This window comes from Poecile atricapillus, chromosome 14 (assembly GCF_030490865.1).
Source record: "Poecile atricapillus isolate bPoeAtr1 chromosome 14, bPoeAtr1.hap1, whole genome shotgun sequence".
Taxonomy (NCBI): Eukaryota; Metazoa; Chordata; class Aves; order Passeriformes; family Paridae; genus Poecile; species Poecile atricapillus.
Genome location: NC_081262.1, coordinates 14,956,791 through 14,970,296, shown reverse-complemented (window position 1 = coordinate 14,970,296; position 13,506 = coordinate 14,956,791). Strand labels below are relative to the sequence as shown.

The window sequence follows — 13,506 nt, the reverse complement described above, 5'->3', positions numbered from 1 at the left end:
CCCTGGGAGCTGTCACCTGGGCATGGCCCCCAGAGCCCTGGGAGCTGTCACCTGAGCATGTCCCACAGCCCCAGGAGCTGTCACCTGGGCATGGCCCCCAGAGCCCTGGGAGCTGTCACCTGGGCGTGTCCCACAGCCCCAGGAGCTGTCACCCGGGCATGTCCCACAGCCCTGGGAGCTGTCACCTGGGCATGTCCCCCAGAGCCCTGGGAGGTGTCACCCGGGCATGTCCCACAGCCCTGGGAGCTGTCACCTGGGCATGGCCCCCACAGCCCCAGGAGCTGTCCCCTGGGCATGTCCCCCAGAACCCTGGGAGCTGTCACCTGGGCATGTCCCCCAGAACCCTGGGAGCTGTCACCTGGGCATGTCCCCACCTCCAGCAGCCCTGCAGGGAGGGGACACCTCCCCAAAGTCTCCCCAAGGCTGCTGCTGGGTGGATTCAGAGCCGAAGGAGGAACCAGGGCCGCTCTTGCCACACTTCCAGAGGAAGGCATGACGTGAGCTGTGGCTTAATTGGTTATTAATAACTTCTTTGTTAACCAGCCAGCCCTAAGGAGGAACAGAAATTTGACTAGCCCTGTGGAGAGCTCAGTCACCCATCATTCACAATTTCTCCCCACGTTTATTTTTTCGCTCCCGGGAATGGCAGCTCCCCCCGGGTGACTCACGGCGGTGACAGCACGGTCCCCTCACCTACGCACGCGGCACAGGCTGCCGGGGTGGGGCTTTCTTTTTAATTCCTAGAAAAATAACAGATGCTCTTGTTGAGGGGGAGATTCTTGGACTCCGTTCAAGGCTGTGCCTGGATGTGACCAAATTCCCGGTTCCCCTCAAACGAGCCCTGGGGGAGCCTCGGAGCTCCCCTGCCCATGGGTGGTTACTCCACCAGCCGAGGCTGAGGAGCCTCTCCCCATGGCAAACACAGACAGCAAACAGCCTCCACACCCAAACCCCACACCTCCTGCCCGCTTGCTTTGGAACTTCCCGTTAAAGGGACTTTTCATCTGTCTCCCGTGCGAATCACGGCGGTGCCGTGTCCCCCTGTGCTGACAGAACACGGCACGGGGGTGTTTTCCAGCTTCAGGGGTCTGGGAATGGCTTCTGAGGATCCTCAAGAGCTGGCAGAGCATAATCCACTCCCATCCATGCTGCAGCACCAGCCTTTCTAGGAAACTTTAGCACAGGGACCTCGCCCTCTCCACAGCCAAGGATGAAGATTGGAGGCCAGACGCAGCTGCTCATCCCAGGAGTGGCCATCAGACATTTCCACAGCAGGATTCAGCAGAAAACATTCCTCCCACAGCTTAAAGCAGAGCCTGACCCACATGAGGGCACCCAGCAGGTCCCAGAGTTACCCCCAGGTGTGTTGGTGACCACAGCAAGGCCCCAGGACACCACAGCCATGGAGCACAGGGGACCTGCTGCCAGCCGGGCACCCAGTGCCTGCTCCAGGTGCATCTGGACAGCTCCAGCCTCTCCTGGTGACAGGGAAGGAGCAGCCACCATACAGAAGGACAGCTCACCTCTTCTCCTGGTGCATCCCAGGGAACAGCAGGGTCTCAGGAGTAGCTCCAAGACACAGGCACAAGGCAGAACACTCCCTCCTCAGCAGCCCAAACCCAAGAACTGCCCTCCACATCCTTTTATAGGGCCCAGGGAGGCAAATAACCTCCAGCTATGCTGGCCCTGATGATTAATTCGTTAATGGCTCACACCTCTGTAAACGATCCTGGCCTGAGCCCCCATGCCAGCCACTGACAGTGACCTCATCCTGCAGCCCAAAACAGAGTCCTGGGAACTCCCAGGAGGCCCCCACTGTTTGTTCCCCTGAGGCTGCTCTGTCTGGGCTCTCCCTCCTCACCAAAACCATGTTTGGCCCTTTCCCAGGAGGCCAATCCCAGCCCCATCCAAGGCTGGATCCCTCTCCAAGGGGATGACCCCGACAGTGATCCTTTCTTGTAGGTTTGGGGTTGAACTCCACGCCCGAGGTTTCGTGTCTTCCAGTCCTTTTCCAGATCCATTTTTGGGACCAAAAGCAGAAAGTGAGGTCCCACCACCAGCTCCTTGCCCTCAGGCTTCTCCCATGAGAGCAGAGTCCCACTTCCCAACCCACCTACACCACCAGCAAGAGGGGCCTGCGCTGATTTACCAGCCCAAAAACCCCAGCACCAGCCCCAGCCTCCCATGCTGACCCTGAGGAGATGCAGCTCCACGTCTGGAGACCACCAGCACCTCGAGGAGCCTTTCACAGCCACGCTGGACCCAGTGTGGCCAATTGTCCCTGGTTCTGCTCCTCCTGGAAATGTTTTCCTGCAGGTGCTGTGAGGTCCAGAGGGGTCTGATCCTCTGTCCTCAGCTACACCAGGGTGTAAATTGTAAACAGGGACACAAGTTCCTCGGTGTGGGCTGAGAAGTTGGGTTACGCTCAAGATCTGAGGCTCAGGAGTCACTGACGTGGTCTCTGCTGGGGGGGGAAAGTGCTAAAGCTGAGATCCCGTCTGGGGGCCCTGACGTGGCCTTTTCTAGCCCAGGATGTCACCTCCTCCCTGTGCGGGGCCTCAGTGGGGCTCCTGCTTCCTCCAGAGGCATCCGGATCCCCATCCCAGCTAGAGCCTGGATCCTGCAGGATTGATCCACATTCCCATCCCAGCTAGAGCCTTTCTCCTGCAGGATTGATCCACATTCCCATCCCAGCTAGAGCCTGGATCCTGCAGGATTGATCCACATTCCCCATCCCAGCTAGAGCCTGGATCCTGCAGGATTGATCCACATTCCCATCCCAGCTAGAGCCTGGATCCTGCAGGATTGATCCACATTCCCATCCCAGCTAGAGCCTGGATCCTGCAGGATTGATCCACATTCCCATCCCAGCTAGAGCCTGGATCCTGCAGGATTGATCCACGTTCCCCATCCCAGCTAGAGCCTGGATCCTGCAGGATTGATCCACATTCCCCATCCCAGTTAGAGCCTGGATCCTGCAGGATTCATCCACATTCCCATCCCAGCTAGAGCCTGGATCCTGCAGGATTGATCCACATCCCCATCCCAGCTAGAGCCTGGATCCTGCAGGATTGATCCACATTCCCATCCTAGCTAGAGCCTGGATCCCGGCTGTGCTGCATTCCCAGCTCCCAGTGCTGTCCCTGGGAGCAAAGCCCTGGCTCTGCAGATCCAGCTCGCCTTGCCCAGCCCTGCACCAGCCAGGCCCAGCTCAAAGCCCCTCGGGGGGCAAAGCCAGGCTTGAGACACCCCCTCCCCTCCCATGGGCAGAGCGAGGGGTCACTGAGGTCCTCAAGGGGCCGCAGAGGAGCCCGGAGTGCTGTCCAAAGCTCCCCAGGCTGCAGAGGAAGGGGAAGAAGCTCCCCTCCCTCCTCTTCCTCCCTCCCTCGTGGGGATTTTGCAGCCAGGTAAACACAGGATGTTGATGAAACAGGGCTGGGCAGATTGGGCAAGCCGGGAGTCAGCAGGAGCTCCAGGCAGCTCCCAAGGCCTGGAATGGCCCTGCGGCCGGGAAAGGGCAATGCTGGAGCCCCTGGCACCTTCCTCCACCTGTCCCCGGGGTCACGGAACTCCCCTGCTCGCAGGGAGGGGCAGCCTGGGCTGGTGGCCAAAGCCAGGGCAGGGTGGGCTCCCACACTCTGCTCCGAGCCCTCGGGGGATCCGTGGGATCCCTTGGGATCGCCTTGCAGGCTGAGCTGAACTCCAAAGCTCGAGCTTTGACACCCAACCAACAGCAACCGTGTGGCACCACACTGGGGACGTGCAGGGCACGGGGCTGAGGGGACAGATCCCCCAGGATCCCCCCAGGATCCCCCCAGGATCCCCCCGAGGATTCCCCCAGGATCCCCCCAGGATCCCCCCAGGATCCCCCAGGATCCCCCCAGGATCCCCCCAGGATCCCCCACAGGATCCCCCCCCCCCCAGGATTCCCCAGGATCCCCCCAGGATTCCCCAGGATCCCCCAGGATCCCCCCAGGATCCCCCCAGGATCCCCCCCAGGATCCCCCCAGGATCCCCCCAGGATTCCCCAGGATTCCCCAGGATCCCCCCAGGATCCCACCCTGCTCAGGGCTGGCACAGCGGGATGGGGCACCCGGGGACCCTCCGGACGCTGCAGGGTTCGGCTCCCAGCCCAGAACAGGGGTCACTCACTGCTCGGCCACCAGCCCGGCCTCTCCTGGGGTGCAGGTGCTGCTGTCACCCCCACGGAGCGGGAGGGAGCGAGGGAAGGGATTTGATGGAGGAGGTGACAGAGATGTCAGAGGCCTCATTAGAGCCGCAGTGGAGGGGCAGGTGGCGCTGTGTCCGGTGTCCCCAATGTCCCCTGTTCCCCAGTGTCCGCGGTGTCCCCAATGTCCCCTCAGTGTCCGTAATGTCCCTGATGTCCCCAGTGTCCGCGGTGTCCCCAGTGTCCGCGGTGTCCCCAGTGTCCCCGCTGTCCCCAATGTCCCCGCTGTCCCTCAGGGCACTGCTGCCATCTGCTGGCCGGATCCCATCCTGCTCCGGTCCTGAGCCTGGCCACTGCACCAGGCTCTGTGACCCCACTGTGACCCCCCTGTCCTGTGCCCCCTCCCAGGCACTCTGGCACCACGGGTGGCTCCAGCCCGGACACCCCAAGGTGCCCCCAAATCCTCCCTGCTGTCCCAGGAAGCCAAACCCCAGAACTGCTCCCGGTGTCCCCCCGGCACAGCTGGTTGTCACCCCAATAACCTGGGCTGCAGGTTTCTCCCACACCAACCCCTTCCAGTGCCCTGAGACCCTCCCTGCCCTGCTGTTCTCGTGTGGGATGGCCTGGAGCAGCCTCTGTGACAGTGTCACAGTGTCTGTTGGACCAGGGACAGGATCAGACCCTTGGCCACAGCAGTGGTGGAACAGCAGCTCTGCTGGGCTGCTTTCCCCAGGGAACAGCCAGCTCCATCCTCCCCAAGGCTGCTGAGGGGCAGAGGGAGCTCATCCCAAGATGATTTCCAGCTGCATTCCCATTCCCTGGGTCTCTCCAGGACGTGGGGATTTGCTGAATCCCATCCTCCGTGTGACAGCTGAGCACATCGGCGGAGCCTCTTCCCATGGCCTCCCTGACCCTCCTGGCCTTCTCCGTGTCCCCTGGGACCAGCAAAGGTTATCCCAATGCTTATCCCAGGATAAGCAGTGGGGATTGTGCCTCTCTGGACACCCAGCGATGCCCTGCACATCCCTCTCCGCTTCCCACGGGCACTGGAAGTGGCCTCAGTGGGGTGTTACGGGGCATTTGCTTTTTAGAAGCATTTGGGAAGTGGGAATAAGGTTTGGGAGAGGTGAATCGCCGAGCCCATGTCCCCAGAGTGGCCCTACAAGCACCGTGGCTCATCCCACCCCGGGCAGATGGCAGCAGCATCCTGCTCCTCGCTGGAAAATGCCCAAATCCACGGGCAGGGACTGCGCTGCAGCTGTCCCTGGTTTAATTCCTCGCAGCAAAACGAGGCAGTGTCTGGCGGATTTTCCATGCGCTCCATGCCCCAGCCCACACACAGGAAGGCTGAACAGCTCCGGAGACCTTCCCGCTGGGAATGCTCCCCAGCAGCGAGCCCTGCAGACTCAGTGCCTGACGCCCACGGGAGCAGCGGGAAGTTTTAGTGCTCAGTTTTAGTCTAAAAGGGATTTTTTATTTAGTTTTTTTTATTATTATTATTCCCTAAGCCCTGCAGAAGAAAACTGGAAAAAAATCAAACCCCGCAAGGGGCCACAGCCCAAAGAGCCACTATCAGTTGTGCTGAAAGCTCGCTGTTCAGAGCTGAGCCACGGAGTTCTCGCTCTGAATTCCAAAGAAACCAGGTGTGCGCATCCACCCACCTCCCTCCGCCTCCGCCATTCCCACCCGCCGCGATTTTCTTGCTTCTGGAACAACCATTCCCACCAAGCCCCCTCTTGGCAGCTCAACCAGAGACTCCCCCACCAGCACTGCCTGTGCTCTCCAAAATCTCCAAGCCGATCTTCCCCAAATCCTCAAGCCGTGCCCAGCCCTTCGCCGTCCTGTTCCCATCCCAACCCCGCTGCCCACCACTCACCGCGGAGGAAACGCCAGATCCTTCTGCCATCCTTTGGCACATGGATGCCCTGGCAGCCGCCTGGGGCTGGCGCGGCTCCCCCCGCCCCCGCCGCACATCTGGGCAGCTGTGGCCGCGGCAGGCCCCGCGTTCTGCCCCGGCTGCGCTGACATCAGCGCGGTTTCCTGCCCTCCACCGCCGCACCGGGTGCGCAGAGCCCCGGGCAGCCCCGGGACACCCCCGGCAGAGCCCCCAGAGCCATGGAGTCGGTGGCCCTGTACAGCTTCCAGGCGACAGAGAAGGATGAGCTGCCCTTCCAGAAAGGGGACACCCTGAAGGTACAGGGAGGGGACAGGGGTCACCAGCTGGGGTGGGATTGGGTGCTGTTGCTATTGGAAGGGAAAGAGTGGGCACACGGTGACACCGGTGCTTTCTTTGTCCATGATTTTAACGCTTCTGGGGCTTTCTGTGGGATATAAGGAGCCAGCCTCGAGGATTTGGGAGGGTGGAGTAGCATTCCCTGCTCGCCTGTGCCACCAGGGATGGACCCCCGCAGCTGGGACATGGCGTGTGGCCTCCCTGGCTACCAGTGCCACCAGCCGTGCTCTGTGGCAGCCCCTCGGGGCTGGGACACGTTTTCCCTGTCTGGGAAGCACTGGAGGTCACAGGGATGAAGCAGCAGGGAACAGGTGCCCACCCACCCACTCAGGCACTGGCGTTGGGGTGGGCTCTTAGATGGCACCTGGGAATCCCAAAAAAAGCTCCAGGAGGGCTCAGAACATGGCTGGGGGACAGCAGCCCTGAGATGGGACTGAGGACACCCCTCCCTGCCCATCTGCTCATCCCTCTCGGGCTCCTCCCGCACCCCTGGCACCCTGGAGCCCCTCGGGGAGGGTTAGGGTTAGGGTTGGGAACCCAGAGCCCCAAAGCCTCCGTGCCATCCCTGCCTCCCGGCGTGTTTTCCCCGTGCCCTGAGCCGGGGTTTCGGATCCTGTTTTCACAGCTGTGCCGGCCCCGGGCCCCTGCGTGGGAGGCTGGAAAATGTTGTCACACGGAAGCGGTGTCAGCACCCACTGCCACCATCCCCGGGGAGCCTGCTGGTGGCCTGGCTGCTCCAGGGACAGATTTCATCCTCTTCCCCCGGCAGGGGTTTAGGACAACACCAGGCTCTGTGACCCCAAAACCCCCAGAGTGTGTGGGCACTGTCAGAGCCCCCCTTTTCCCCCAGGGGATGCTTGGTGGGTGTTGTGGGGTCTGGGGCAGCAATGGGGTCCCACTCAGCCCCTCTCCCAGGGTGGTGGCAGCCAGGCTGACACCTCCCTGCTCCTCTCCCACCTCAGATCCTCAACATGGAAGATGACCAGAACTGGTACAAGGCTGAGCTGTTCGGCTGCGAGGGCTTTGTCCCCAAAAACTACATCAAGGTCAAGCCACACCCGTAAGTACCATCCCACCAGCCAGGCAACAATCCCAATTCCCAAAGGTCTGCCACGAGCCAGGGTAGTCCCACACGTGGGGGAAACTGAGTCACGGAGATGGGGTCTGCCTGCCGGCTCAGTTTGTCGGTGCCACCACAGCCCGAGGGGACAGCAGCACACCCATGTACCCCCAAAAATCCGACCCTCACACCGAGCTGCCTCTAAATAAATGATAATTGGGGAGCAACAAAGCGTTACGGGATTACGACTGCATTAAACACAATCCTATTACCGCGCTATTAAAGCCCAGCCTAATCCATCCCTGATTGAACCTGTGTTTTATGTATCCTTAGCCCCTGGTAAATCACATTTAAATGCCAGAGCGAACGCGTGGGCTCGGGGCAGCCCGGGGCGCATCCCACTGCTTCTCCAGCTTGGGATAACAACCGGGATGGGCGAGACAAAACCTCTTCCATGCAGCACCTGGAGGGCTGGCTCTGTGCTAAACTCCGTGGCTGATCATTCACCGGACAATTTTTACAGCAGCAGAGAATCTTCCCGGCGCAGGGAGCTGAAATGCCCCGGCCCAGCCTTGGCAGGGGTGGGACGCGGGGACTCCGCTCCTGCGGCTCGCTCGGGCAGGACGGGTTTGTGCTGGCACCGAGGCTTTTCTGCTCTCCACCTGGAGGGGCCAGGGGAGGGGACAGGCGGCCGAGCGGGGGCCGAGGTGACAGCCCCGGTGACAGGATGCGGTCGCGGCTGTCGGTGACGCTCGCCCCGCTCGGAGCGGGCAGCGCGCCCGCAGCACCCTGCGGTGCCCCCCGAAAATACCGGGATGAGCCAGGAGGGGGAAAGGAAGGGAGGAACCGCCGGGGGAGGGTCCCAGCCCCGTGAGGAGCCCGATGGAGGCCCCGCTCCCGGCGGCACCGGGAATCTCGGTGCCTCCACCCCGCAGGGTGCGGATGCGGTGCCGGGGTGTCCCTGGGGGTGCCCGAGTGGCTCAGCCCGGTGCCCCTCGCAGGTGGTACGCGGGCAGGATCTCCCGGCACCTGGCAGAGGAGCGGCTGCTCCAGCGCGATCACCTGGGAGCCTTCCTGATCCGCGACAGCGAGAGCGCCCCGGGCGAGTTCTCCCTCTCCGTCAAGTGAGTGCCTTTGGGACAGGAGGAGGGGTCCCCACAGCCCCCGCGTTGGGCACCGAGGAATCGGGCCCTCCTCGTGTGTGCTGGGATGAAGGGCTGTAGGATCCCCAGGGATGAAGGGCTGCAGCATCCCCAGGGATGAAGGGCTGCAGCATCCCCAGGGATGAAGGTCTGCAGCATCCCCAGGGATGAAGGGCTGCAGCATCCCCAGGAGTTCAGCACTGGCTCTACAACGGGCAGAGCGTGTCCCCGGGTATCTCACCCCTTCCGTGCCCCGGCCAGGGGAGCAGGGGGCGGCCCCAGGCCAGGCAGGCACTTTCTCACCCTTTTAATCCCTAATTGAACGTTTCGGGAGCTTCTTGCCGCTAATGAAAGGGAGCCGCGCTCTGCCGTGCGTCACCAGCAGCGCGGCCGGGTCCTGCCCCTGCCTCTGGGCAGTGTGGGCACCCCAACCTCTCACCCCAGGCACACCCTGTGGGGTGACAGCAAGGGAAATCCTGCCTGCCCCATCCTCCTGCAGCGCGGGGCATAATCCCAGCCTCTGCAGCCTCCTGGCGTGTGGAGACCTGCAGCTCTCACCATGCCACCCTCAGATGTGGCCCTGGACAAAGCCACCTGCCCTCCACGCGGCTGGCACGCTGCCACCCCCGAGCCCCGCTGTGCCAGGGCCTGCACCCAGCTCTGGCTGCCCGTGGGCTGAGGTGTAGCAGGGCTCAGCTGTGGGTCCTCACTGCAGGGCCAGGAATGACCCCAGTCACCCCCACCACGGCAGGAAGGGTGCAGTGAGACCCATGGGCTCACCCCGACCTTGCCAGCACCCCCAGGCTTTACCCACCTCAGGGGATACTGCCAGGATGTCCCCAGGATGTCCCCAGGGTGACCCCCATCCTCCTTCTGCAGCTACGGGAAGAACGTCCAGCACTTCAAGGTGCTCAGGGAGAGGAACGGCAAATATTTCCTCTGGGAGGAAAAGTTCAACTCCCTCAACAAGCTGGTGGATTTCTACAGGATGACCACGGTCGCCAAAGAGCAGCAGATTTTCCTGTGGGACAAGGACCAGACCCAGGAGGTACCACCATGGATGGGGCCACGGGTCCCAAACCCCTGCGTGAGCCCCCTCAGTGTCCCTGCAGAGGGGGACAGGGACATCCCTGGCTGGCACTTAGCCTTTGGCTCGAGGGGTGAGGAGCAGGAGAGGGTGCAGCAGCCTGAGACAGGCAGTGCTGCAGGGAGGAAGAGCTCCTGGAGCAGCTCAGCGGGGCAGGGCAGGGCAGGGCACACATCGCTGTCCCTCGGGTCAGGGGTGATGCCCAGGGCAGGGGGCACAGCCAAACACCTGCAAAGCCCTGGGGCAGTGCTTGTGGAGGAGGCAAAACTGGACTTTAGGAGCTGGGATGGGGAAGGCTCCAGCACCTGGAAGGACCTGGGAAGGAGAGGAGCTGCCTCCAAGGGTCCCCTGGGCACCCGCCTTGGGTGTCCCTGCAGCAAGAACAGGGAGCCTTGTGCCCTGGGGTGTTCCCCTGCAGCTGGGATCGTCCCCAGCACTCCACTCCTCCCTTTTCTAGCTTCTGTCTCTTCCAAGCAGGCGTCCCCAGGCTCGTCCCCATCCCGTGGTGGCAGTGTCCCAGTGCCACCCACGCTGGGGGTTGGCAGATCTCTCCTCCCGCCAGCCCCTGCCCTCGGCTTCCCTGCAGGTGAAGAGACCCCGATTTGTGCAAGCCCAGTTCGATTTCTCCGCCCAGGAGGGCTCCCAGCTGCCCTTCCTCCGTGGGGACATCATTGAGGTCCTGGACTGCCCCGACCCCAGCTGGTGGCGGGGGAAGATCTACGGCCGCGTTGGGCTCTTCCCCCGGAGCTACGTCCACCCCGTCCGCCTGTGACCGTCACTGCTGGTCCTGGCCCCGGTGTCCTCACTCACCAGAGCTGCCTCCTGCCTGTCCTGAGTGTCCACTCACCCCTGAGTGTCCACTCACCCCTGAGTGTCCCCAGGATGGTGCCTGGACCTTGTGAAACCTCAGCTGTGGCTCCCCTATTCCCCAGAGCTCCGTGACCCCCAGGGACGGGGCTGGCAGCGGGGAGGGAGTGGGGAGTGTTCAACCACGGCCATAAAAACTTTTCCAGAGCCACAGTCCAGTGGGATGAGAGCAACAGAGGGGGTGAGCCCAAAACCCCAAACTTTGGCTCCTCTCCAAAGCCTCAGCTCCAGAGAGAGCTGCAGGCAGCCAGGACACAGCCAGGATCCACAACTCCACGGAGGAATTCCAGGACTCAGGGTACCAGGGAAGGCTGATCCAGGGGGATTCCATGCAGCAGGTGCTGTTCAGAGCTGCAATTAATGGCACTTTTTTATATTTTTTTTTAGTTAGGGCTGGTAAAATGTGTCTGGGCATTGCCTTCGAGTGTGGCTGCTCCTTTTCCAGCACTGCCAAGGTGGTCCCGTCCCTCCATTCACGCAGGTGCTGCTTCCCTGCAGCCCCCATTTCCCCACCCCAATGCCTGTCCCAAACCCCTCCCAGGGATTTTCTGCCCCCACAAATGCCCCCCGCACCTCGCACCCTCTGGGATGCGCTCAGGGAATGCAGTGCTCAGAACACCCAGCTCGCTGCACCAGTGGATTTGCCACCCCACAACCAGAGCCCTTCCTAAAGGAACCTTCCAGCCCAAACCGTGATCCCAGGATGGGGCATCCCCACCCTGGTGGGTGCGGGGGCGCTTGGGACCCCCTGAAAACTACTCGGGACCCAACCCACCTTTCTCCACGCTGAGGAAAACCTCAAACTTGAGGCTTAAACAGCTTTTTTCCCTCTCCCAAGCACATTTCCTCGGCTCTATCCCTACTAATCACCCGACACTGAGGAAGTCGCAGCAGCGACTCCCGCCTCGGGCGGGCAAAGCCCTTCGCAAACATTCATTATCCATCCTGGGGAAAGCTGTCCTGCCGTGTCACACCCTTGTCACCCGCAGCGAAGCCAGTGCCAGGGAGGGGCGAAACAGGCCCTGAGACAAGGGGGACAATGCGGGACCCCCATTCCCCGGGATCGCTGCGCATCCCCTTCCCACCCTCTGCAGGCGGAGGATGCCAAGGAACCGCCGCTCCTGGAGCCGCTGGTGCGGCCGAAGCTCCGCACAGCCCAGCCGAGCCCTGACCCAGATTCGCTGCTTGTTGTTGTCTGCCCGGCCCGGGACGCTGCTGGCCCCGCGGCGGTGCCGGGACATCCATTCCCCGGCGCTGACTGCGCCGCCCCGAGCGGGCTCCGCGGGCACTGCCGGGGCTCGGTACCGGCACCGACACCGGCACCGGCACCAACACCGACACAGGCACTGACACCGACACCAGCACCGGCACCGGCACCGGCACCGATACCGACACAGGCACTGACACGACACCAGCACCGGCACCGGCACCGTTGGCGGGGGATGTGCGGGCAGCGCTGCCCTCTGCCCCCCGGTGTGTGACCGGGCTGGAGGCGGCGGGGAGGGGCTGCACCGAGCGCCCCGTCTGCATTTCCAGCGCTTTCATCCCTAAAATAATCCAAGGGCTTGTTTTCCTAACACAAACCAGGCTGAGTGGAGGCACTTTGCAGGCTGGACCGGCCCCACCAGTCTCCCCGAAACCCCCGGTCAGAACCTGCCCACGAGGAGCAGCTCCCGGTCACCGGCAGCTTCCCCAGATGTCCATGGTGAGGGGCAGGATGCTGCTGCTGCTGAGGATGGAGGTCGGGGATGACACGAGCTCTGCCACCATCACCGCGATCATCAGACCCCGCAGCCCTGCGGGGGAGCGGCTGAACCGGGAGGGATGGGATGGGGCAGGATAACCCCGGGACGGTCCCTACCCCTCTGCAGCCAGACCCTGGGATCTCCCCTGGGGCGAGGATGGACTTTGGGAACATTCAGCTGCACCCCGGGACCTCACATCCCCTGACTTCACTTTTGGGCTGTGCCACGCACAGACCCTCCCAGACCATCCCTGGGGTCCCCCCAACATCCAAGCCCTGGCAGCAACCCCGGGGTGCAGCAAAGCCCGGTGGGGATGGGGTCACCCCCCGGCACCTCCCCACCTCTGGGCTCCACCAGCGGCTCGGGGTAGGCGATGCTGGAGCAGCCCAGGGCGGCCCCTCAGACACGGCTGCACTCCTCGGGGTCCACACAGGCCACGGGGGCTGGGGGACAGAGGCAGGTGACATCTTGAGACCCCCCTTGGCCCCCCAGGCCCAGCCCTGCCCCCTTCACCCCCCTCATGCCCCCTCCCAGTGGGCAGATGTTGACCCTTTGCCGCGGCCACGGTTTGCAGACCTTGGCAGGACACCGGGTGGAGAAGCGAGGAGCACATCCCACGGGAAAATCCACCTCTGCTACGCCCACCTCATTCCCACCCTCGGCTCCAACACAGCAGGATCCATCCCACCCCTCACCTCCTGCTGCTCACACCCAGCCCGGCTCAGGTTGGATCTATTCCCACATTAAATCCAGTGCCAGCTGCCCCGGGGGGATCTCCAGAGCCCCACCAGGACCTGGGGCTACAGCTGGAGGCAGCAGAGCTCTGGGGCAGGCACTGCCCATCCCCACCCACGGGGCCAGCCGGCTTCGTGCACCGTTGTGGCAATTTCCTGGGCATGGGCAGCACCAGCAGCTCCTGGGATTTGCGTGGCAGCACGCCAGGACCATCAACACCCAATTATTTCTATGTCTCAACCAGCGCTGAACCCCTTTTTTTTTTTTTTTTTTAAATTGTTACGCTCATAAAATATTGAAATGAATGGAAATTAATGTCAGGCATAAATATGGATGGGCTGCACCCGCCCAGGCAGGAGCACGGGGACGAGCACGGGTGATCCCTGCACAGGACTGGCAGCCTTGTCCTGGTTCTCCTGCCTGGTGACCTCCACCAAAGCAACCCTCAGCCTCCCAGTTTGTCCCAGAC

At 62.5% G+C, this 13,506-nt stretch overlaps 1 protein-coding gene across 1 annotated transcript; it reads left to right on the top strand.

The window, feature by feature from the left end:
- The first annotated feature begins 6,234 nt into the window (after positions 1-6,234).
- On the top strand, positions 6,235-10,562 carry GRAP (GRB2 related adaptor protein). Its single transcript, XM_058849744.1, has 5 exons — positions 6,235-6,361; positions 7,364-7,461; positions 8,463-8,585; positions 9,483-9,651; positions 10,277-10,562. The coding sequence occupies exons 1-5, from the start codon at positions 6,284-6,286 to the stop codon at positions 10,460-10,462; spliced, it is 654 nt and encodes a 217-aa protein (XP_058705727.1). The 5' UTR covers positions 6,235-6,283; the 3' UTR covers positions 10,463-10,562.
- The last annotated feature ends 2,944 nt before the right edge of the window (positions 10,563-13,506 follow it).